The sequence below is a fragment of the Stegodyphus dumicola genome, chromosome 10 (genome assembly GCF_044657685.1).
Source record: "Stegodyphus dumicola isolate Sdum_Otavi_A_Nest chromosome 10, ASM4465768v1".
Classification (NCBI taxonomy): Eukaryota; Metazoa; Arthropoda; class Arachnida; order Araneae; family Eresidae; genus Stegodyphus; species Stegodyphus dumicola.
In genome coordinates this window covers 138,086,886-138,113,223 of record NC_140777.1, presented here as the reverse complement: position 1 = coordinate 138,113,223, position 26,338 = coordinate 138,086,886, and the positions used below count along the sequence as shown (strand labels likewise).

Sequence of the window (26,338 nt, the reverse complement as noted above, 5' to 3'; positions counted from 1 at the left end):
TAACTTCCCTGCTACAAACAAAAGTAATGAACTGTTTTAAAAGCAAATACTAATATTCTTGTAATATCTAAAGAACTAACTTTGATTGTGTAGTCGCCAATATCTAGGTCACTCAAGATTTCTTTCATTATTCGAACACATTCCACATCAGGAATCATTTCACTGTATTGCCCAGCAATATCAAAATCCTGAGAAAATGGGGAAAACAATGTAAAAATCAATATTTTTTTAAAAATAAATATGTTAAACATATATGTAAAAAATCTTTTCAAGAGGACAGGAAGAAAATATAACTTTTATATCAAAATTTTTTTAAATTTTTTAAACATAGGCATGCAACATATCACAGTTTTGCCATTTCGTTTGATGAATGGTTTCAAAACTATAAATTATAATACATAATTTTGCTCTTTTTAGAGAGATAAAATGACATAAATATCTACATTACCCAAATTTGCAATCAAACTATCATTCGCTTTTCTTAAATTGGTTGAAAAGACTTACATTATTAATTTCTAAAGGAATAAAAATTAGATTTCACATTTCTTTTTAAAACAAGTATTTAGTGAAATTCTCTCTGAACCATATCCAAAAGTGACCAGCATTTCCACACAGCACCCTCGGTGAGTATTCAAGAAGCCCGAGGTTCGAGTAACGGTGAGAGCATTACACACTTTTCACATCTTCCGCATCAAAAAAATAATAATAATTAAAAAAAAAACCCTCTAATGATTCTACAGTTAGTGCTGGAACTAAAAGGTGATGGATGATTCTTCACCACTAGGATTTGTTTATTGAGTCTCCTAATCCCTAGTTGCTTTATAAAAGGGGGAATTTTCTCTCTCCTTTCCACATGCCTTCATGGTGTAATGGTTAGCGTATTTGAGAGGTCCAGGTTCCGAGTTCTGGTGAGGGTATTGCTCATTTTTTACGTCAGAGTTACAATGGCCGCCTACTTTTAAAAGAAAGAAAAAAGTAGGCGGCCAGTGTAACGCTGATTCAAAATCCGGTTACGGCCACGTGCAGTGCTGATAACGATCACATGTTTCTGAGACTCCTTTGCCGATGCTTTATTTTTCTTCTTTTTTCCCCTTTCTAGTAATTTCGTTCTCCTGATGAGGAGGGACCTTTAGCTGCCCTCGAAATTGATCGAGTGTTTTAATATATGTACGTTAAATACAGGGTTGTTATTGCGATTTTGATTGTCACACTGACGTATTTCTTTTCTATTGACATTTCTAGGTGGTTTGAACTTACATTTTCATTCTTCTCTGCATTGCTGGTAATGTATCTCAAATCAATGCCAAAGGCAATTTCCTTTTCTGACATTACTATAATTGATACATTTATTTTTAAGTTGACAGTTTATAATATGTATTCAATCTGAAGGCAAAGTAGGAGAAAAATATTCTTAAAATGCTTGTAATTACCTTTAGTCCTAAGAAGCAAAAAAAAAAATTCTGCTGATAGAAGCTTTAAATTTCACAAGCAAGTTAAAATAGTTCATTATATGGGTGCCAGTAAAATGACCAATTACTTTGAAATTCCAAATATTTTTAAAAAAGATAATGACTAATGAAAAGATACTTCATTAGATGAATACAGTTAAACCTCAGTACATGAATTTTATTCATTCCTGAAAGCTGTTCACCAACTAGTACATGTGTAAATTGAAACAATTTTTCTGATAGGAATTAATGTAAAATGCATAAATTCTTTTCTCATCCATAGATGATCCCTAATTTAATAGTTACAGCAGACCTTTGAGCTCAAATTGATAACCTCAAATCAGTAGAGCTTAATAAATATAAAAGATGAAAGATAAGTGCAATATTATGCAGATAAAGTAGAAGAAAATTTAATTTTACTCTGCATCCACGAAGAAGAATAAACGGTATAAATGAGAATGATTAAGATGTTCTGGAGGTATTTCTTTTATCTTCTCTCTACTTTAGATTCCCCGAGTCTCCATTTTGCTCAAAATTTGTAAATTGTGATTTATTGTTGCCTCATTTTAAAATGTTTCCAAAACAAGATATGACATTGCCAGTGAAAATATTAATATTGTAGCTTGCTATTGCTTTTCAAGTTATATCATTGCTTGAAAACATTGCATATTGCCTCATTTTACAAAAATTTTGCATAGTAGAGAAAAGAATTCTCTCCCCCCCTTCCTGTAAACAATCCTTCCACAAACGTCTTTTGTTGCTACTTTTGAAATTGTTGTTGCTCTTTTATATTCAGCTCATTTTTAAAATTCTCCAGTAACTACTCTACATCTCCATTGTTCCCCTCCTAGTCTGACGTCTTGTCTAGAAGCACAATATTATAGATTTAAAAAAAGCCCTAAGTGTGAAAACATTGAAAGTATTTGCCTGCAATCGAGTCCGATTTATGATATCTTTCAGGCTTAATTCACACTTATGTAAGTCACTTGCTTTTAGGCTTTGTTCATGGGATGTAAAGCAATGGATATTCATGATTTTAGCATCATTAAACAAAGTGTTTTGTTATATAAAACATTATTTACTAAACTTTTTTTTTTTTTTACTTAAAAGAAAGAGTCATACACATTGACAATTCCCAGATGCTGCATGGATACCAATATTTTAAGATTTAATACTACCATAATTTTGTCACAGTATAGTAACAATGCCTTGCATAACAAAGTTAATCTATTCCACAATCTCATTCGTTATACAGGATACTGTTTTCCATAGGTTATTCAGGGAATAATTTTAATCTATTCCCAACTCCAATTCAAAATCATGGAAGATATATATATATATATATATATATAAATCATTTAAACCATTACTAGTTTATTCAAAAAACACTGATTATAATTTACTAATTTATTACTTAAAAAGTACATTCTATGTACTATCTATATATTCATAGTTCTTTAATCTAGTTTAGCCTGAATCTCCCCAGTCTTACACTGGAGGTGGAAGACTTAACTGTCTCTTATTATCTTGCACATCTATCTGCCTTCAGACTGAAGTCTGTATCTAAAAAAGTTCTCTAAGAGTGCCCAATTTCCTTTTTCTTAAGAAGGTTCCTGATGATTTCATCAAGCATGCATTCTTTGTATTCTTCTCCTCCTCATCAAAAGAAATTTCTCAGTTTCCTCATATTCTTGTTCAAGATTTTGCTGTAGTTCAGAGGTAATATAATAGTAAGAAATATGTTTATCTTCTAGACCTTCATTCATTATTTTGTTTATGAAAATTTTTTATCATTTAAGTGGTAAGTAGAAAGTAAAACAAGTTTAGCTCCCTGCTCTTAATGCGAGAAGAAACTTTTGTGTGGATCATAATGTGGAATGAGTTTATTATACGGGATATTTTCAGTCTGTACATATGATCATGAGGTGAGGTACCACTACATAAGTTTTTGAAGCCAAATATTTGAAAATGTATTAGAAGCACATCAACTTCTTGAAGTTTGCTTAGGTTTAGCTTTATTTGCAGCAAGCTCATGAGTTATCAGTTCTAAGGCATTTGATACTGACCCATAATTATGTAATTACAAACACATAACTGAACAGAAATAATAAAAATAATGAAATTAAAATCATTGGCAAGCTTTTTAAACATTAATAATTGCAAATAGTATTTTAAAAATATTTACCCATCCCAATGTTTATATCAACTATTCAACAATTAGTAATCAAGAGTCTGAAGAAAATCTTTAGAAATACTTACACATTGGTAAAATTCTCTGTAACGACCTTTTGCTATAGATGGGGCATCTCGGCGATAAACTTTTCCAATATGATACCTCTTCAAGTTTGCTATTTTATTCATAGCTAGATATCTAGCTAGCGGAACAGTTAGGTCATATCTTAATGACAATATTTCACCTCCTTGATTAGCAAGATCATAGATCAACTTACTATCTTCACCATATTTTCCAGTCAATGTTTCCTACAAAAAAATGCCTTTATTATTATTTTTTAAGGGAATCAAAAGACACATCTTTAAAATCACTGTCAACAATGCATGAGCAAATTACGAAAGGAAAATTTAAACATTTGCAAGTTAGTTTTTCTACATTTGCAACACAGCTAAAAATTTCTCAGAGCTAAATGAAAGTCTGCTTCTTATACATATTGCCATATACTGTCATCTATCACTACAAAAGTTTAAAAAAAAAAAATAATTTGTAAAAGCGTTATGATTGGATAAGTTCATTCCTTGTTTTTTGGTAAATTTCACAGAAAGAAAAATTATCTCTATGGTCCCAGTATCTATAATAATAAAATAGAGAGTGCCTGTGTGGGTGTGTTTATTAGATGTACAAAGAGATGGACATACTTATCCCAAAAATCTGGCACACATATAGTTCTGGGGTATGTGTACTGATGACACAAAGATGGAAATACCTACACTCCGAAATTTGGCACACATACAGTCAAACTCAAAGTGGTTTCCTTGTTCCAACTAGTTTCATTTAGTAACTAAATAATTTACACCACATATCTTCTCTTAATGAATAAATTTTAAAAAAAACTAATTTTATTGCTTACACCAATGGATAAAATGGAAAAAAAAAAAAAAAAACTGTTAAACTAATTTATTCAGAATCGGTAACTTAACTGATTTACGGAGAGTTTTAAAAAATGTTTGGGCCTTTTTATAATAACTTTACTTCTATTAATTTTTAAATTTTCCATCAAAATAACCTATTCTCATTTTGAATTTTTCACAGATTATAATAACAATTCTTTGCTTTGTTTCAAAACAAAAATGATTAAAAAGATATTAGTTCAGTACTTTTCTGCAATTTACGTTTTATATGCAGCACTGTCATTCCAAATACAGAAGTTTTGCTCCTTCATGATCTGATTAAGAAATAACCTGATAATTTCCAAGGAAATGTGAAATAGCTATATATGAATACATAATCTAATACTGTATTCATTTCTTTAGCAGCACGGCATTACTTGCAGAGTAAATTAAGCTTTTGATTCATGTGTCTTAACTTATAAGTACAAAATTACTTGATTCTTTTTTAAATTTCATTGTTATATACAACAGTATTTTCTGTTTTTCTTTCCATTATAGATTTTGAGTTTATTTATTTTTGTTGACAAGTTTGCTGCCATCTACGAAAATACACATAGTTGGGAAACTGCATTTGCTTGCTAGCTACAAGATAACTCATTGTTGATTGCCTTACCTTAGTATTGCTATAGCAAATGCTTGCAATATTAAGTATTTGGCATACATGAAGGAATTAAATAATACACATGGCATACTGAAATGGATTACTTATTTCTCAAAGCACAAATATATGTTTAAAAACTGCGAATATACTGGGTGAATTTATTTACTGCTAAAAGTGATCTATTATATCTATATTTAAATAATAAAACAGAAAATAATTTAAAGCATCAAAATGAAGACAGGATCTTTGTGTGCATGAATGGGCATATCATATCAGATCTGGCAGCGACTATGTTCATCATACTTTCTCATAGACATATTTTTTATTTGTTTTTGTACATGTATCAACAGAATTTAGTTAGTGTTTCAAATCATTGGTGAGGAAATTCAAGATACTATTCTCTTGTCATCTGTCTATCTTCTTCCTAGTATATCATTCTACAAGTTGATTTACTTAATATAATTATTACATATATAACATTACATTCTAACCCCTGGTGCAACAGATTTCGATTCAAATATTAGTTCTTTTTATTTGTGTAATTTTTTCCCCTTGTCACATTTTTTACTTCCATTTTAGTATGTACATAAGAAGAATTTAAAGAAAAGAAATGATATGAATTTGCATTAAAAAATCTGACATGCTGTTGTTCTTTTGCAATTTCAGTATGTAAATTCATTTAATTGCAATGAAAGTGAGTACAAATAAATTAATAGAAAAGAAATGGTTGTGTTTTAAAATAATATTAAAACATGTATTATACACATATTTATGTTAAAGCAAAGGAATTTTCCTCAGCATTTTCATGCTTAATTATTTTATGACAAAGGATGCACAATACACAACCTCCAGTTCAATCAAAAAGGATTTGTTTGGTAAACAACATTACACTGCATTCTCATAAATCAAACTAATCAGTGTAGAATTTTGATCTTTGTGTCATCAAAGAGGTTGGAAAATAATCCAAGTGACTTCTTTTCTCAGACCCTTTAACTAGATTTACCAAAATTCGGCACTTTTTCAGAAAGCATCCCTTTTCATCAGTTATACTGAGAGTCCTGATAAGAAGAATTTTAAATAAAAAGATTTGATCCTTCTGTGTTAGCATTTCAAAGATTTTAAGTGATGACAAAATCTGATTTTTAAATCAAACATAAATTTAAACAAATTGAATGTAATCTTGCATCAGTAAATAAGTACAAAAGTGACACATATTCCTTTGAAGAAATTACTTTTCTCTGTTCAGGGGTCGTGATTTTCTTTGTTATTTTCTCCCCATTCAATGAACGCATAAATGAAATACACACTGTTATCAGAAGAAGGCTGTAAAAATTTCCATCATATCTACACAGGGTTCGTACACATTTCTGCCCACGGAAATTAAGTACTTTTAAGGACTTTTAAGAAGCATTAATGAAAAAAATTAAGGACCTATGAGCAAATGGGAACTGAATAAATTCAATAAAAATTTTATTCTATGCCTGAATTTCACTTTTGTAATACCATCCTAGAAATAAAATAGATACCAAAGTAGTATGCATTATTACTAAACATGAATTAACCAACATAATTATTAATAAGTTTGAGAATAAAATAAATAAAATAAACTTCATGCAGTTTATCAAGTAGCATTAAATATTTTACACTTATAATAGTTGGACATATTTAAAAGAAGATAAGAGACATTTACGTTCTATTAATGTCTTATTTTGTCACATACTTGGTCAGTCTATCTAGAGGTTTAGCAAATAATAGGGAGATTTTATGTCAAACGGCATAGTTTAAAATGAGATCATAATCAGCATAATTCATAACAAAAGACTGAATGTTGCCCCTCTGCTGCTTCTCTATAGAGAGACCTGCTGATTGAAACAAACCTGAAAGGCCTGATGTAGGCACGGCAGGCAAGCGTTAAAAGTTAGTCAAGCTCTGCTTAATGCAGTTAATGTCATAGCTTTGTGTAGAGTTTCAGGGGTTGTAACCCAGTTAATATACTTTAAGGTTCCAATAAGCCATTAAAGCGCCAGAGGTGATAAGTTGTTTTATATATAAGTCTCAGTAGATGCAAAGAATAAGTTTTACTTGATGGTGTTGATGGTTACTTGATGGGTGTTGGATGATGTAATCTGAGACAATTACATGGGAAAAACGCTTACTATGAAAAAATTAAAAAGAAGACATTTTAATAATTGCATAGCTAATTTTGATTTTACTAAGAGCTGTTTCGTGAATTATGCTTTATAGCTATATACCCATAGACTCCAACCACTACGGATTCTCCGTAGTTTCTACGGAAATTCATGAAAAACTACGAGCTACGAAAAGTATGGAAAAAACTACGGATTTTACAGAAACAAGAGCAGGAGAACCAGTACGCAAAACGGAACCAACTAATTCATCCGATGATTGGCTGAATACTCGTGTTATCATATATCACGTGTTGAGTGCGTTCCTAGTTTTGAAGAATTAGCCAATCGTAGATCAGTAACTCCAACCGTTAACGACTTATCAATAGTTCCACCCAATTGTCTGTCTCCCAGGTTCCTCGCTGATGCGTGTTTAGGCTGCATTCGGCTGCATTGTGTAGTTTACGGCGAGAGCTTAGCGTGTGTCTTGTGAACTGTGAATCAGGTGAAAGATTTTTAATCATAATGCTGCCTCGAACGAAGAAGCCAAAATTATCAAAGCAGAAGTTTAAAGATTCATATTCTTCAGAATTTCCATGCATTAAAGCGTCTGAAATTTCTGTGAATCACGCACACTGCAGTGTATGCAACAAAGACTTCTCAGTTGCTCATGGCGGAAAAGATGACTGTAAACGGCATGTGTTTTCTCAAAAGCATATAGAACTTGGCACCGTAAAATCTAAAGAAATAACAAATTTCTTAATAAAAGATGATTAAACAGATCCTATAAAAGCCGAATGCTATTTTGTTCGTTTTTTAATTGAACATAATCTACCGCTTTCTGTTTCGGATCATTCCAAAGAGCTTTTCAAAGCAATGTTTCCGGATTCTGCCATAGCAAAAAAATTTAGCTGCGGTCATACCAAAACTGCTGCTATTGTGAAAACGCTTGCAGAAAATACTGTTGCTGATATTATAAAATCAGTGTGCAGTACATCATTTTCTCTAAGTACTGATGGAAGTAATGATAACAATGATAACAAACTGTACCCATTGGTTATAACATACTACAGTAAAGAGAAAAGGGAGTGATAATTACTTCATTGATTTCTATTTTAGAATGCACGAATAATACAGGAGAAGGTATTTTTAATTGTATAAATGAAAACTTTAAAAACAAAGGTTTAGAATGGAAAAATTGCTTATCATTTTCTTCAGATAATGCTAGTAACATGATTGGAAAGTTTAAAGGTGTAGCATCATTTATCAAAATGCATCAACCAAGTATAATCACCCGAGGTTATCCGTGCCACCTCTGGCATATAGCTGCAAAAAAAGCTACTGAAAAATTAATTGGCTCAGAAATTGAAATGTTGATAATAGATATATATTTTTACTTGGAGAAAAGTTCAAAACGGAAGCATAGCTTCAAAGTTCCTCAACAAATTTTGGGACCGAATGCAAAATCTCATAAAATTTTGAAATATTGCAGTACGAGATGGTTGTCTCTTTTAGAATCTATAACAAGGATTTTGGAACAGTGGGATGCTGTGATAAATTTTTTTGGAGATAAACCAGATAACAGTGAGAATGAAGGAAAGAGATTGCAAAACATTAAAAAAATTTTACAGTCACCGACTACCAAATTGTACTTGTTATTTTTGAAAAATACTTTGCCTTTGTTTATAACAGTAAATATTAATTTGCAACAACAAGCTCCTTATATACATAAATTGAGAAGAGAACTTTTTGAACTTTTAATGAATTTATTTGTTAGATTCGTAAAACCATCAGTAATTTCTAAAGAAAATGAAGATGTTACTCTAACGTCTATTCCATTTCAGAAGTATAGTAAACAAAAAGAAAATGAAAATTTAGTGATTGGTGCGGAAACAAGACTATATTTAAAAAATGCCAAGTTGAATGAAAGTGAAGTGAAATCATTTTTCAATTCTGTGCGAGCTTTTTTTGTAACTGCATGTTCATATATAATTGATAAATTTCCACTGAGTGATCCATTTCTAAAACATGCTGAAGTTGCTGACATCAACTTGAGAACTGAAGTCTCATTTTCATCTGTTCTTTACTTGATGAATACTTTTCCATCCATTATTGATAAAAAATGTCTTAATCAAGTAGAAATTGAATTTTCCATGTATCAAGTAGATGATTTGAAAGAAATTGTAGATTTGCGTATTGATATAGCATGGGGAGAAATTGCCAAATTAAAAAATATGAATGGGTGTATTAAATACTAAGTATTGCCTTCTGTAATGCTTGCTGTCTTAATAATACCTCATTCAAATGCAGCTTGCGAAAGAATTTTTTCTATTGTTAAAAAAAATCAGACGGAATTTCGACCAAATTTAGGTCTTAAAACTCTTGAAGCAGTTTTGATTGAAAAAATAAATATGCAGGCAAATGAAGAACTGTGTTATAAAAAAACATTCTCAAAATCAGAACTTAAGCTTGCTAAGCATGCTACATATAAATCTTTGCATTCATAAATTATGCGTATTTTGTTTAATACTTATATGTATCATTCTTGGTTATTTAAATTTTATTTCCCTGTAGAAATCATATCCAGAATAAAGATATGATTTATAGCTTCTGATTTTTTCTATGATTAGTAGTGATTTGAAGTACTTTTTATTAGTGAATGCTTGAGGAGTTAAAAGAAAATTTCTAATTAAATGCGCATATAATTTACAAGGTATATTTTTAATTATTCAGTTTTATATTATATGGATTTTAAATGTAATAAAATTGATTACAATTAATTATTAATTTAAAATTAATGAATGGTTAATTACAACATACGCTACGCGCACATTTTCAAAGTTGTAAAAATGTCGTTCGCGCGTTGACTACTGACAAGGTTTGCTGAAGGTTGGAGTCTATGTATACCTTGTTTATTTTTCAGATTTAACATATTGTATAATAAGTTACCAAAATGAAACTTTATAATATGACAGCGAAAAATAAAAATGTTTTATTTTAATGTTATTTTTTTATATATAATTCTAATATATTACCATTATTTTAATGAAATTTATTAATGTTATGATGTTTTAAAAAAATCGCCGAAAAATTCTCAGATCTCGGAATTAAAAATTTTCTATAGAAACTGATCTTAAAATCGCCAAAACGTTGACAAGTTGTCAAATTTAGAACCATTTAATAAAAGAATTCACAACTCCAAAAGCGAAATGTTGTTTAAGAGCTCTTTATTAGAAAAAATGAATTTTAAAATGCTTAGATTTCACTTCTTGCTTATAAACTCGAGTATCCCATCATTTATATTAGAAATAGAAACAAATTATAACCCATGAACCCATTCAAAAGATAACCATATAGGTCAGTGAATTGCCAAAAATATTCCTCCAAAATGCTAATTCACACTCAAAATGGCAGTCGCAAAAACAGAGAAATTTCAGATGATTAAAATTAAGGACCTTTTACTGATTTTGGCTAAAATTAAGGACTTTTAAGGACCAAAAATAGATTTTAAAAAATTTAAGGACTTTTAAGGACCGTACGAACCCTGCTACAGCTAGATAATGCTCTTGCAAAAGAATTTGCACAGAAAAAAGCAAACACAGTTCAAAACGGTAAAGAAAAATATGGTTTTGAGGCCCAATCAACAGACAAATTAGCATTAACCATATAATATCAGCAAATGATCTATGCATAAGCAAAGGAAAAGAATTTAGAAAGGTTCAAATGAGAGATCCTGACTTGTGACCATTAATGGGAGTGCAAAATCCAATTAGCAATATATGGCATCCTTTCATCCAATGACAAAAAGATATTGGGCTTTGTGGGTCCCTTTCTGTCAGTCTCTACTGCGAATTGGAATCTGATGACATGAAGACTTTTAGATGGCAGTTGATCTTACGAAGATCTCGAGTCTCTAGTATTCTGTCAAAGGCATCAGAGCAGTCCTGTTGCTTCCTTTGAATGCAACGAAGACACACAGATATAGAAAAGTGGTACAAATACTGTGATGTCTGTGTTGCTTGAAAACACCTGCAAACACATAAATGAGGAAGACTACAGAGCCATTGCAGGAACAACATTCGAAAGGGCTGCTCTGGATACTCTTAGACCTTTACATATAACTAAGGGTAACAACTATATCCTAGCTGCCATGAAATACTTCAGTAAATGGTTATTACATTATCTGTTTGTTTACATTTTCTCTAATCCAGAAGCTTTATTTATTGCAGAAATCTTAGCAGAAAACCGAATTTAATGATTTGGAGTGCCTCTTCCTATTCACTCTGACTATCTGCAGTATTTAAAGGAGAATTCTCAGCATGGGAAAGACTCTTGGCCAGCAACAAGTTTTTTCTGACAAACCAAGTAGATGTGTAAAACATATGTGTTTTGACCAATGCTCAATAAAGAAGCTATGTGGAGACACACTTGTGCAAGTTTGATTGATCCTTTTTTAACTATAACAGATCACTGTATACACAGGAAGAATAACAGTGAAACAAGAAAGATTTCTTGAAAAAAGTAAATGTTTCATTACTTTTTTTAATTTTTATTTTATTGATTGAATGGTCTTGTACAGAATCTTAGCTCATCATGATTTCAAAAATAGTTGCTACCTTTCACACATTAGCTTGATGAAAAATTAAGTTATAAAAAAGTCTGCGACTTTTTGCCAGGAGAAGAAAATCAGAAAGTGCCAAATTACTTTCTCATACATCAGAAGTCTGCATTTGCTGTTCTTGAAAACTGAGCTAAGAGTCAGTTTTATAAATCTTTAGAGGTAATTAGAATTCTGATTTAGATTTTGGTTTAGGATTACATTATAATATTTCTTTGGTACTCTCTAATTTTGTGCACCCTTACTGAGACTTTGTGACAAACTATTCATGAGGCAAAGCAGTATATCATTAAAATAGATATGCTGCACCCACCAGGTTGCTAAAAAGTATTTATCAGGCAACCCTAGCATGCATGTTAACACATGTCTGTTTTGGCTAGGGTGCAGTGCCAAAGTTATATGGATGCTGGGTTTATGCAATTCTGATATTTTTTAAGTAAAATGAGTTTACCATGTACATGGGGAGAACAACAGTACAAAAAAGATTTCTCAAAAATGGTGTTTTATTATTGATGCTTCTTGCGACTTAAATTTTATATAACGATTGCTTTTGTACGGAATTAGTGTGCCACCATAACAGCTGTTAACTTTTTTGCATTAACTTGGCAAAAAGTTCACCAATAAGTTTATAAATTAAGACACAATAACACGCCGAACAAATACTAATTCAGAAGTCAAACAACAATATAACACTGATTTTTTGTTGTTTGACTTCTGAATTAAGTTTATACATTTTCTCAAAGTTGCCAATGAGTTCACAATTTTTCAGTACGGGTGTGGATAATCAGAAAGTACATATTTTTCTGTGAAAATTCTATGAAAAACAGCATTAAAATTACCAAAATATGATAAAATAATTCAATGATTATGTAAAATAGGAAAATAATATAAATCAGATTAATATATTTGAAAAAAGAAACTGAGACTTAAGAAAGCTGAGAAAATTTAGCAGTCTGAAAATCATCATGAATAGTGAAAGCCACAAAAAGCTTATTACCTTATAACTAAACAAAAAGTACTTACTTTCAATTCAAAAACAGGAGTATCAATAGTTTCAGCTCCATGTCTCTTGAAACACTTTATAATTTTTTCAAAGACTTTTTCTCTACAAGCCATCTGTGCAGGACCAAAATCACGAGTACCCTAAAAAAACATCAAAAAGCATGGTAACTTTACATTCCCTTTCCCTATTTAAAATAAGGTTTATTTATTTTCTGTTGATGCTTTAAAAATATCAATCAATATGTAAGTAAAATTCAGAACATCAAAATAGAAAATTTCAATACTAAGGTTTCTTTTAATTTTAAATAAAATACATATTATTCATGCATAGAAATATATACAAGCAACAGTAAGAGCACCCAAATTTTCATTACCTTCAAAGCTAATGACAGATTTGGCAGAAACAGAATGGACTTTGTCGTATACTTGTTCAGTCACTCTGTTACATAGCCAATATGAAATGTAAGTTATGAGTAACATATATATGCAAGTTAAGAGTACATAAAGTCTGTACATCTACGGTATTGAAATCATAACAGAAACAATGATCAAAGAATTTCTGAACTGCAAATGGGCTTCACACATTACCCTACTTGCTCAACAATGAGAGAACATCTTTACTTCTTAGGTTTGATTTTAAGAAATCAAATCAATATTTATTTTGTCTGGGAAAAAAACCTTAGTTTACCTCTTCCCTTCTATCAGAATTCCCCACAAACAACAGTATTGTTAGCTTGGGTGCACGAACATTGTTAATCATACATAGTTACCTATTTGTTTTTTCAGGCATATCACTGATCAGTACAGAAGATATAGGCCTAAACTGAAATTGTTCAGCTAGGTATGTCTAGTATAATTAGCAGCAGTTATGCAGTTTATATATGTGGTAATTACTTAAGTGGTTTATTTAATATTTAAATACTATAATTATTCTGCATAGTAAGATAATTAAATTCCTTCTTCTCATTCTATAGTTCCATTCATCAAATTACTCTTGTTTGCAAGATCCCACCAAATTTTAAAACAAAAATATAACAAAAAAATTGGTCTTATTTTCAATTAAGTATTGTATATAATTTTTGAATTCACCTTCTTAATCAGTAATTTCATCTTCTTCAATGGGTTAAAATATAGTTTGAAATCAAATTTAGCAAAAGTATTTGTATCAAACTGTTATTAATAGGATCCAGTTCCCACATTTTTCTATGCAGTACACTCCTGAGAAATATCAGCCTCTTCAATAAGTGTATTTACATACTGACATGCATCAATTAATGGTTCTTACTAAGAGATCACACTATACTTTATCAAATACCTAGTGATGCAGGCACTCCTGAGTAGGTGATCACAATCACCCACCATGCATTTTCAATTTAGTACTGTTCATACATGCAATGTTTTCAAACTGTTAGGATATAGGTGGTGTCACCCGATTGTGTAATCATTATATATCTTATTGATTTTAATATTACATTCTAATAGCAATTTCTTGTATCATTTTCCATGCACACAGCCTCCACTCTCTTCAAATTCAGCCCAAACAGACCGAAAATGGTTTTGGAATAATTAAAATTTACTTACATAACTGTTGTTTATTTTAAATTGGCTGACAGTTAAGTTACTGTCTTTAATAGAACCATTATGCATTTATCTGAAGGAAACATTTATAATAAATTCACAGAGAATGAAAATATTGAACTATGACAGTAGAACTAACTAATTTATTAAATGAGTAGATGCCATATTCATGATTACTCGCCCAATGTGACAAAGTTTATTATTCAAAGTATAATCCAGAGTTATCACTGGAGAGAGTATGATGGGCTGAGATGGTATCCGATGTCAAAAGTGAACGCTCAGAACTGCCCATTAACTGGAATTAATAAATTCATGTGACAGGTACACAGAGTCAAAATTAAATAGCTAGTTTTTTCCTCCCAATGCAACTAATAAAAGACTATTGGGAATACTAATTATTATTGTTGTTCCTCTTCTTAAATTGCTGTTATTTTTATTGTTCTTACTGTTATTTTTATTGTTCTTACTGTTATTTTTATTGTTCTTACTGTTATTAGTATTGTTAACTTCTATTTTTATTAATTTATTTCTGTTATTCAACTTGCTTGAAAAATTAAAGTATTGAAAATACCAAAACATTTCTTATCAAAATTAGCTAAGTAAAATAACTTGTGGTGTAAAAGACGTATATGATTCCAGATCAGAAGGACTTACTTCACGGTGAATTGCTGAATTAGGCAACTTCAATTTACCCGAGTCTTCTAACATATGCTAAATGTATTTAATTTAAGAAAATTGCTGACTTGAATCTTACTATCATAACAAAAAGTATATAAGATGGGAAAATTTTTTTTAATGCATCTGAGACATTAAAAATTCACAATCGAGCTTCTCTATTTCATTTGGGAAATTCCTTTGAAAAACAACTAAAACAAAATTTAACACTTTTATTTCATATAAAATTTTAATATAGCATTTTAATAAGCTCAATTCTGAGTTAATAGCAACCTAAGTCAATATTTTATAAGGGTAAAAATAATATCAGAATGAAACCAGATTATTGATTATACAAAGTATATTGTTATTTAATTTAATAACAGTAAACTGCACAAAATATTGTGTTAAAACTTTTTTGTTTTCAAATTTAGTTGATCCAATTAAATGAATTTATTAATTTTAACTTTCTTTTTTAATAACAAAGTATCATGAAGAACACGTACACTGAGTACATAAGGGCTGCCACTGTCATTTCTATTGTTAAACATATGTAACGATTTTTTAGTTACAATATTCAACACATGAAACATATATAACTTTTGTATGCAATAAGTAATTTTTTTCCCCTCATTATAACTATCTTTTGTCTTATTTCTTATTTGATTTTCATAGCACTGCTGCCTTACTGTGTGAAAACTTGCTTCTTTTCTTCCTTTCTCTTTGTTCTACACATGCTATTTGAGCAATTTATATCCTTTTACACGATGTAATCTTGTGCTGACATTAAATCTGGGTGTTTTTATAAGTTTCTGGAGATGTCAAAAAAATATATGTTTTAAATTGGCTGACAAACATATGAAAAAAATAAATATGAAAAACTTTCTCAAAATCATGGTTACAAATTTTTTTTTTTTAATTTTTTTTATTTTATAATTTATTTGAGCCATATTCATGTATTTAAGATATTTCAGATTTAAAAGCAAATAATTTTAGAAAATTCAGAATTACTTTTGGTGTTTTCAAAACAAACTTCTGTTGACTGTCAAGTTCATCTTCACTGTCCAAATCTATACCTTTCCCTGCTGGCATTTTCTTTTTCATCTAAAAAAAGAAATAATTAAATAAAATCAAAATGAATGTCAGAAAAACTTTAAAATAAAATAGATAGGATGTAATCATAAATGTATTTCGATGCAAGAAATAAAAAAATTGCTGCATAATGTAAAATATAATAAGGGCAAAATAGCACCTTTCAATGACAGTAACAGAAAAGTTCTTAGCCAATTGTAATAATACTGTTTAAAATTTGTAAGATAACTAGAACTTATTCATTTTTTTATTCAAAGATAACACATGCAATTAAATGTTGTTTTACAATTTTCTTAGAATACCTTACACTTTTTATATGAACTAACAACAGCCGCTAAGCCGAATATCATAATTTTTTTTTTTGGGGGGGGGGGAAGTGGCTACATTGTAACCCTGTACAATTATTTTATACAAGGAAAGAATTGAAGACTAAAGACATACGATTCTATTAAATTTGTTCTTGCTTCTATTGCAACTTAATGAAGTTAAGCCTGAAATGTTTACTTATTTATTTTACTCACGCCTATTTCCCACACGTGCTTAAGGTTTATTCAAGTCCTGGAAAAAAAAAATCTCACATATACTTATGCAGGGCCAACAATGGACATTTTGCAGCCAGGAGCAGTCTCTGAGAGTCCAAAATTTAAGCACCTACTTAAATTTTATATTACAGTGCCTTCCTTAAATTCAAAAGATATTGCCATCCCTTAATTTTGTAGCTCTATGCTTCTCTAAATTAAAAAAAAAAAAAAAAAAAAAAAAAAAATTGCTTGCCCTAAAGTCTACTGCCTTAATAACACTTTGTGCATGTTTTAAATTCAGATTTTCACCTTGTTTACCAAATTCCATACAAAGTACAAAATTTCATACCCGCTTTAACAATGAAAAAATAATAGGTAATGAATTCCCACAAATTCTTGAATTCCTTTTTTGCAACTTGAATGCTCATAAAATTATTTTGTTCTGCTTTTGATGGCTCTAAAATATGCTTGCAGAATTATTTTAAAAAGCTAATATGATTTGGTCATAAAATTAACCTGTTTGGTTTGTTACCTTAAGTCTAGACTGCTGCTCTCAGTTTTTGTCTGTTTCCTTTAATGCATGGAATGTTTGTTTTAATTAACTTACTTTTTTAAGCCCCTCATTGCACATTTGTTGAGCACAAAGACTTTGTATTGAAAAAAAAACTCATAATACAGTGTCTATATGCTTTCCTGGAGATTCCGAGTTAAAAAAAAATGAAATATCTAAAATTTGTTAAATAAACTGTGCATAATCACATAAAGTTTGTAGCTTTGAGGTCTGGATTATAGATCATTCCGGATTATGGGTGTCGGAATTAATGACTTTTGACTGTATAAATTTTCAATCGTTTTTGCAAGATTCAACCTGCTATATCAATTATCGCATCTTAACAGAAATTTCTCAAATAACAGTTATTAAAAAAATTCTGCTGTTTATTTAAACATTATATATGCACCAGCAAAACTTTCGTGGCAATTTAAATTTCATAAAATATCATGCATCAAAACAGTAGAATACTGGGTACTCTTAATTAACAAAATGATAATTTTTCTTATCATGGTAGTAACAAAAACTGGAATTAATAGATTTAAACATAAAAAAAATACAAATTTCCACACTCACTTCTGTTCAGTGTGAGAACAGGCAGAATATGTTCTCCAATTTGAAAAGAATTCAAATTTAAGACTGATGAAGATGCATTAAATGCATTTTATTGTAGCAACAGAATTTGCACATTATTTGCAATACATACTTTTAACAAAATGAATTCTTTAGAACAGGAATTTTGGGGCAATTTCTCTAGCTGACATTTCTTTATTCAAGTGGCTATCGTATCAAGTCATGGCAGATACTTTAAATTTGTATTTTATAAACTGGATGATTAATACTGCCAATTTTGGCAATTAAGTACAGAGGACATTTTAAAAAGGAAGTACCCTCTAAATACACAATTATGTTAATGCTTTAAAAGATTATATATAGCTTTTCCATGACTTCAAAAAGGGATCATGACTTGGCTGAAAGAAAAAAAGGACGATGAAATTCCATGATTTTCTAGGACATCCATGACTTATATAGTCGGCAACTGCAGTCATGTCCCATATCAGTGTTGAAATGTTTTGCATGTGTTATTCTTTTAACTGATTTCTGGGATTAAAAAAAAAAAAAAAAAAAAAAACTTTTTTTAAGACAAGAAACTAAGTTTTAATTTAGACAACAAAAATCAAACAGCAAAAATAATTTTGCTCTTCAACAGCTAAGGATGATATTTTGGTAAAACCATCGAAACTAGTCCTGTGAAAATTTGCAAATATAACGCTGATTTTTGTTGTCCAACTTCTAAATGAATACTTGTTTGGTGTGTTATTTTTAACCTAAATTAAGACAAGATTTCTTAGAATTGTAGAATACTGTCAAAAATACAGTATTTCAATTCACAAATAGTGAAGTTATATATTAAAGAAAGCATGTAGTCAAAAGGCAACTCTCAAGAATGCAGTAAAAATACAAGAACAGTCAAACTTCGGTATAACTGAATTCAAGGGACTGGAAGTTTGGTTCACTATATCGAACCTGATAAGAAAAATGGATTCTCTCAAAAACGTGTAAAAATTTAATTATGAATAATAATATAAACTGATTAATATCGTCACATTTACCTATGACATTTTTAAAAAATCGTATCAACATATAATAATTATTATTATTTAAGTCATTAAATTGGTCAGATATTCTTTTCCAGTTTCACTGTATGTTAATATCCAAATTACTTAGTACAAATACCATTGTTTTGATTCATTCCTCCAATTACCCATTTATAAATACAAAGGATTATTTTATCTGTAATAATATAAAAACATTAAAAATGAATTTAAAAAATACTGAATTTACCTTTAACTTAATTAACTTCTGAAAGCAGAAATAATTTCTAATTTGCTGCTGATGTAATGATGTTGATTGCAGGTAAATTTATACATGGTCACAAAGCAAAAATTCAATAACCTTTATAAAGAATATAGGATATCTTTCAAAAGACTTACACGAAGGATGCAAAACCCTTATACAAAGAATATTAGTTGGACAGCATTCATACTCAAACAAAATTAGACGATAGGGATAAAATTACATTCCCTAAAAAGCAAATCAATTATATAGCCAGATGCCAGTACAATTCAGTGCTTTCTCTTTCTCTGAATAACAAAAATTCCACAATTTCCGCATCTGACTTGAATAGAGTTCTGCCTGACAGGTCAGTCAAAAAATTTTTACGGAATCGGACAATCTATTCATATTGTTGGGTTCAATGGTCACCAACACCACATAAAAGATACTTAAGGATAATTTAGATATGCCTACTGTATTCCTGTTCTCAAATTGCTCTCACGTTCACCTTGCTGAAACTTTGTTTAGAATGCAGAGAAAAGTGGAAGTGAAGATAAAAGCAAAGTAACATAAAAGTGTTTGTTTTATGGATGAAATGTGAATTCTACCATCCTAAACACTGATTTTAAAGGTTAGTAACTTTTTTATTTAAATTTACAGAAATTATCAAAAAATATGAAAACTACATAAATTACTCTTCTGTTATCAGGATCAGATTCAAAAATGTATGTATATATGCACGGGTGTATGCATGTATGTGTGTGTGTGTAGGTATGTAAATACATGCATACATGAACACATACATGCATATGGCAAATAAAATTGTGCTTTTATTCAAAAAAAGAATTCTGAAATCAGCAGGAAGCCTGATAATACCATTTCATACAGCAATTTATCATTTTCAAAGAATTAAAAACTTGCATTTATATTTCGTGATAAAATTTTTATTTTGATAAGAAATATACAATACAAATACAAACTAAAGGGGGGAAATGGAAGTTTAATTTCTGTATTTCCTTTCGACCATTAATCCATAACAAGTTATTTTATTTTTTGTATTATTCCTTTAAATACTTTTATGTATGAATTTTCATGCAAAATACAGTGCTAAAAAAAGTAGCATAAAGAGTTACACAGTCTGACATTGAATGAAAACCTTTTGTCTCAAATCTCTATATCTGGGTTTCCCAACAGAGTTGGTCGAGAGCTCTTGAGGGTTAACGAAATTTTAATTAACCTTGTTGACAATCAAAATATGCACAGGCACAATGAAGATCTTACTGATTACAAAAATATATATATAAAATAAACAATTGATTGTTTATTTACATAAAGCTGTATCATGTACAGAAGAATTTATGAAATAAATAGAGGGGAAATACACAAAAACTATTCAATGTTTTTAAAAACTAACAATACTTTTTTGATAAATTTTATATAAAATGTGCAACATAAAAAGGTAAAATGCAGGAACACAAGAAAATACAACCAAAAAATATGAAGAATGTAAAACTTCCTCAGAAAATCAAACTATTGTTAGCCATGTGCAAAAGTTAAGGCATTGAAAACATGAATACACCTCACAGAACTGCTTAAATACAATATATTTATTCTTGATACTGATGCAGTAAAGCAGGATTGTCAAGCACAAGGCTTATTCAAAGTACACGTGTATGCTAAGTGTTAGAAAAGTCATCTGAGAGAAATATCCTAAAATATTATTTGTTACTGGATAACATTACTCACTTTTCCTTTTTCTTTAATAGTAGAAAATTTTTCTGAATAAGTCAATAATTTACTACAGAAAAGAAGAAACAGGATGAGTATTTTTAACAAGGTGATTTAAGAATAAAGCAATTATATGCAAAATATTTTTTTAAAATGCATCAATACATCAAGCACAGCTATCACATTAATCAAAATCAATCTTTTATGCAATCATAATTTGTTTTTTTCATCTGTTATATCAGAATTTGTTCTGTCTGGAAACTTGCCCATATTTGTAAAATAAAAAATATTACAAAAAATAAAACAAACTTAATAACATAAGCAACTTTTTTAAAACTTTCATTATACCTTAGTGAAACTGTTATTTCTGTGCAATTATTTGTATTAGAATTATATTGCATGCTAATTTTTATACAGAAAAGGTAAGGGGGTCAATGAAGAAAATAACTCTTTTAAAAGAGGTTGATGCAATAAAAAGGTTGGGAATCCATTACATAGTCATTTGCAAATACAATGGTTTGAAGATCTGCAGGGAGTTCACAGAAAATCTATGAATTATGAGTAACCAACTCCCCTTGCAAGACATTAAATATGCTTTAAAAAGCTCGTACTTTAAAACAGGATAATAATAATCTTAGTAATACCTCTAAATCAGAAAGAGGTCTCATTAAAGTAGCAACTGTTGTAACAGATGATTTAGGAAACCAATGGAACTGAACTGTGATGAATTTCACCAAATTCTTCCACATATTTAATTAATATGCAAGCCTAGCAAAATCTCTCATTATCATCTAATTGGAAGAAAATGAAATTTGAACTACAAATAACAAAAACATAAATATCCACTTTAAAACAAGATAAAAATACACAAAGATAAACTATTTCTATATTTGCATGACAATTTAATAGGTTTATTATTCCAAATTTCATACATTGTGCATTTAAAAACATTACACACTGAAAAGTGCACATACAGATTGAAGGAATCCAATGTTATAAGGGCACTGAAAAAAATTAACTTAATAAATTTTATTGCACACCGAAATTAAAAACCATACAGCCGAGTTTCTTAAAACTCTTTTCAGTCGCGACCCCTTTTTATCACTGGGATTTTTTTCCCGACATCCAGGAATCCACAATATTATAAAAAATTTTGTGGGACCCCATAAGTATTGCACAAATCCGACACATGCATCAGCGAAACTGTTAATTTTTTTCACTTCTACTGTAATACACAATTGCAGTTTTAGGTCATTAACTTTATTTTCTAATTTTAAGACATACAGGGGTTGGACAAAAATATGGAAACACATTTAAAAAAATATATTTCTTTGCTTAATATGGTGTAGGAAACCCGTTGGCATCCAAAACAGCTTGCAGTCTTCTCGGAATGGATAAATACAGTTCCTGTATGTTTGCCAAGGGAATATTATACCATTCTTCCTGCAAAATGGTGGCAAGTTCAGATAACGATGTTGGCGGTGGATAATGAGAACGCACATTCCGTTCCAATGTAGACCACAAAGGTTCGATAATATTCAGGTCTGGTGACTGTGGTGGCCAGGTGACAACTCATCCTAGTGCTCAGAAAACCAGTCCTGGACAATGTGAGCTGTGTGAACAGGGGCTTTGTCGTCTTGGAAGACACCATCACTATCGGGGAACATGTAAAAAAGTTTGTACCATGGGATGAACTTGATCGGCCAAAATGTTCACATAAGTCTTGGCAGTCATGTGCCCTGACACAGTTATCATGGGGCTAGCAGAGAACCACGATATGGCTGCCCAAACCATAACAGAACCCCCACCATGTTTCACTCTTGGCAACAAGCAGTCTGTATTATAGGCTTGAGATGGCGTTCTCCAGACGTAAACTCGGCCAGAAATGGGAAACAATGTGAAAGAAGACTCGTCAGACCATATTACTCGCTTCCACTGCTCTATAGTCCAGGCTTTATGACTTAAACACCACCTTTTCCTGTTACGGGCATTAGCATCACTGATGAGTGGCTTCTCAATTGCAGCACGGCCAGCAATTCCCTATTTATGAAGCTCCCTTCTAATTGTTTTGGTACTCACAGGATTTGGTAACACAACATTCATTTCAGCAGTAACTTATGCAGCTGTGGTCTTCTTATTTTTCGTCACAATTGCCCTTAATGATCGTCTGTTACGATCACTCAGGACACACGTCCGCGCTGTGATTTAGCAGATGATGTTTTTCCGCTTTTCAAATATGCGGAATAAATCTTCGATACAGTACCTCTTGAAACACTAAACACCTCGGCTCTTGCTTACGGAAGCACCTACCGTACGTGCTCCAACAATTTGCCCACGTTCGAAGTCTGTTAACTCTGACATAATGCAATGACAACCTCACATAACAGTACTCCGACAACTCAACTGTTTAGCACATTTACGAAGTTGTATAGGTGGCGTCAGTAGTCAAAAACGCCAGCGCCACCTACATATTTCATTAAAATCAATCTTTCTTTTCAAACATGCATTTCACAAGGTATTTCCATATTTTTGTCCATCCACTGTAGAACAATGTGAAAATTTTAAATAAGTAGCAGACGAAATGACAACGTCGTATGCAAAGCAAGGAAACTGAACGTTTATATTAAAAAAAGAATGCATCAAAACGTTTTCATTTTTTTTCTTTGTCTGTATTGTCTTATCTTTATCTATTTTCAAAAACATTGTGCAAAAATATTTGGTAATTGTACAATTATTATACTCAGTTAAAGAAATATCAAAGCTGCTAAAACTTTTGGCGACCCACAATTTAAGAAAACCTGCTACACAGGATTGATATATATATCCAGAGCTTACGAGCTTATCTGAATAACAAATCAGTGATTTTCGATTCAAATAGAATTAAATGTAATAAATGTTTGGCCTATGAGTATCATTTACTAAATCTAGTTTACTGTATATGGAAAGAAATTTAAATTTCTTCTCATTGATACACTCAACAGTTCACAGTTCTATTAGCTCAAGTCCAATCAATGTCAAGTATAAAGTCGACATAAAAGAGTACCATGCTGTTTGATTTATTTTACTAACATTAAAAAAAGCTTAGAACTGGAAAAATAGAATGTTTAGAAAACTGCTGCATGTGTCATTTCTCAAACTGTCACATGTTGGTAGTCATGCAGTGATGAAAGCCAAAAATAATAAATTGGCATGTTGGCCTTATAGATGTAAATTATTCAGCAAACGTAAAATCACAACCTTCAATGTAAAATGTTTCGGTTTGAGATGGATCTTAAGCAGAAAGGTGCTGCAGAGGATTTCAATTATTGATCATGCAGGTTTATGCTAATAAATTATTGTTTCTTCAGTATGGAGATATTTTATTTAGTGCTAGAGTGAAATTATTAATCAGACTCTCTACATGTTTTATTACACAAAAATATCAAATATCCATGCATAAAGTATGAGGGAAATGTTGCTGGTGGTTTAAAGGTCTAAATTTTAGATCATTCTGGATACTGGATTTCATACTATGCACTGTAATATATACTGAAAGAACATGCTATTCGGCAGACTGTATGTACAGATTTGTAGTTATGTTTTTAGACTGATACTATATGATTAAATTTCAATAATTTAGTATAAAAATGACATTACCTGTGCAAAGGAAAGATCATCGTTTAATCTAATAATGATACATATCTAAAAAGCTGCAAGATGGTTACTCTAATATAATGAAACATAAATACGCCTAAAAAGACTGGCCACAATTATGATTTCACTCAGAAACTCCAATGCTGAAATCTGAAGTTTCTGGCTAAATGAAAGAATAGTCTACTTGCAGCTACACCTTAATATTAAAACAACTAATAATGCATACTCTTTTAACCAAAAGAAAAATTCATCTTCTGTGATTGCTAATTTTAGTATTAAATATGTACTATTACAGCACTAAAAAGATCATTTCAATTGAATGAGAACTATTTTCAACACATTATAAAATATCAACTCTTAACCCAGGAGGACAAATGCTCCATTCTCATACATGAGGACAAGCATAGGATATATTCGACCCACCATCAATATATCCTTTTCTCAAATTATTATTACCTGAAAGATGTTTTGTATATCTACAAAACATCTACTTTTTACTTTCCATATTCTCAAATCATTATCCACAAATATTGACACAAATATGAAAATTTCCAAATTATATTTATCATATTTAATACATATAAATTATATTAAAATACCAAAAAATAAATGATGATTTTATTATTTTTCTTCATTAAAAATAACATTACTAGATTATTTTATGATTATGTAGTGTCATCTACGATTCCTCTTTATCATTAATTTCTGTACATTTTAATTTTTGTAAGATGGCAATAAAAACAACTGTTCGAAAGATAAACTTTTTTTGGAATATCGTTTTCAAAAAGGCTACTTATATTTTTTGTTTCAATCCTGTTCCCTTGTTAATAAAACTGTTTAAAGTTTGTTCTTTATAGTATATTAATAATACTTTAGATTTTATTCAACAAACTTCATTGGTGATTACTGTTGGTGGAGATATTGATTTGTCTGTGCCTGGAATGGGAATCTGAACCATTCTCAGCCTTGAGTTGTTTTTTTTTTTAAATTGTAACTCTTCATCATCTTGAAATTCTAGTCCCATAATCAACTGGAAATGGTATTAATTCTGGAAAGAGCATCTGCAACGTTTTCTTCTCCCTTGATGAAGCGAATATTCGTTGAAAATTGCCTTGCTTGTCTGACAGAGTCTAAATTTTGACAGACAGTGTCTAAATTTTGTTGAAAAGCAAAGGTGATAGGTTTGTCATCCGTATATATGCTGAAAGACCTTCCTTCTAATATGTACCTAAAATGCTTTATTGCCGTGTAGATAAGATCTCTCGATCATATGCACTGTACATTCTATGTGTGTCGGTTAAGGAGCGCGAGAAGAAACCTAATGGACGATTATCTCCCTGGTCAATTTGATAAATGACGGCCCAATAACTGTATCTGAAGTATTGCATGCGAAATGTATAGTAGCATCAGTTGAAGGATGAACCAGAATCGTGGTGTGACAAAGTTCATTTTTGAGGTTTTTGAATGCATTGCGAGAATCTTCAGCCCATGTTAGTGGTATTTTACTATTTTTGCATCTTCCTCTGCATAGTGAGGTTAGAGGTTGTTGAAGCATGGCATATTTGAGGAAGAAGCGTAGATAAAAATTGATCATCCCTAAGAACCTGCGCAAGCTGATGGATGTTATAGGTTCGGGTATGCTTTGTTTGGCCTCAACTTTCATCGGAAGAGGTCTTATTCCTTCAGTTGCAACTTCATACTCCAAATAACTAAGTTTAGAAGTGACAAAAATACATTTTACAAGATTGATGCATAAACCATAGTCGTTCAGCCTTTGAAAAAAAATGTGTGTAAGTGCTTACAGTGCGACTCTTCATCTGGAGAAGGG

The 26,338-nt window shown here is 30.6% G+C and overlaps 1 protein-coding gene across 2 annotated transcripts in view; it reads right to left on the bottom strand.

The window, feature by feature from the left end:
- HisRS (histidine--tRNA ligase) overlaps positions 1–26,338 on the bottom strand; it is a 51,205-nt gene that overhangs the window by 20,559 nt on the left and 4,308 nt on the right. The window contains exons 2-6 of one of the 2 annotated variants that reach the window (XM_035353542.2): positions 21,522–21,668; positions 16,162–16,254; positions 12,940–13,059; positions 3,708–3,929; positions 81–188 (exon numbers count right to left, since the gene is read on the bottom strand). In XM_035353542.2, the coding sequence (XP_035209433.1) occupies positions 81–188; positions 3,708–3,929; positions 12,940–13,059; positions 16,162–16,254; positions 21,522–21,626 (648 nt within the window). In that variant the 5' untranslated portion in view covers positions 21,627–21,668. The remainder of the gene's footprint in view (positions 1–80; positions 189–3,707; positions 3,930–12,939; positions 13,060–16,161; positions 16,255–21,521; positions 21,669–26,338) is intronic. The other variant, XM_035353543.2, reaches the window with a different exon arrangement.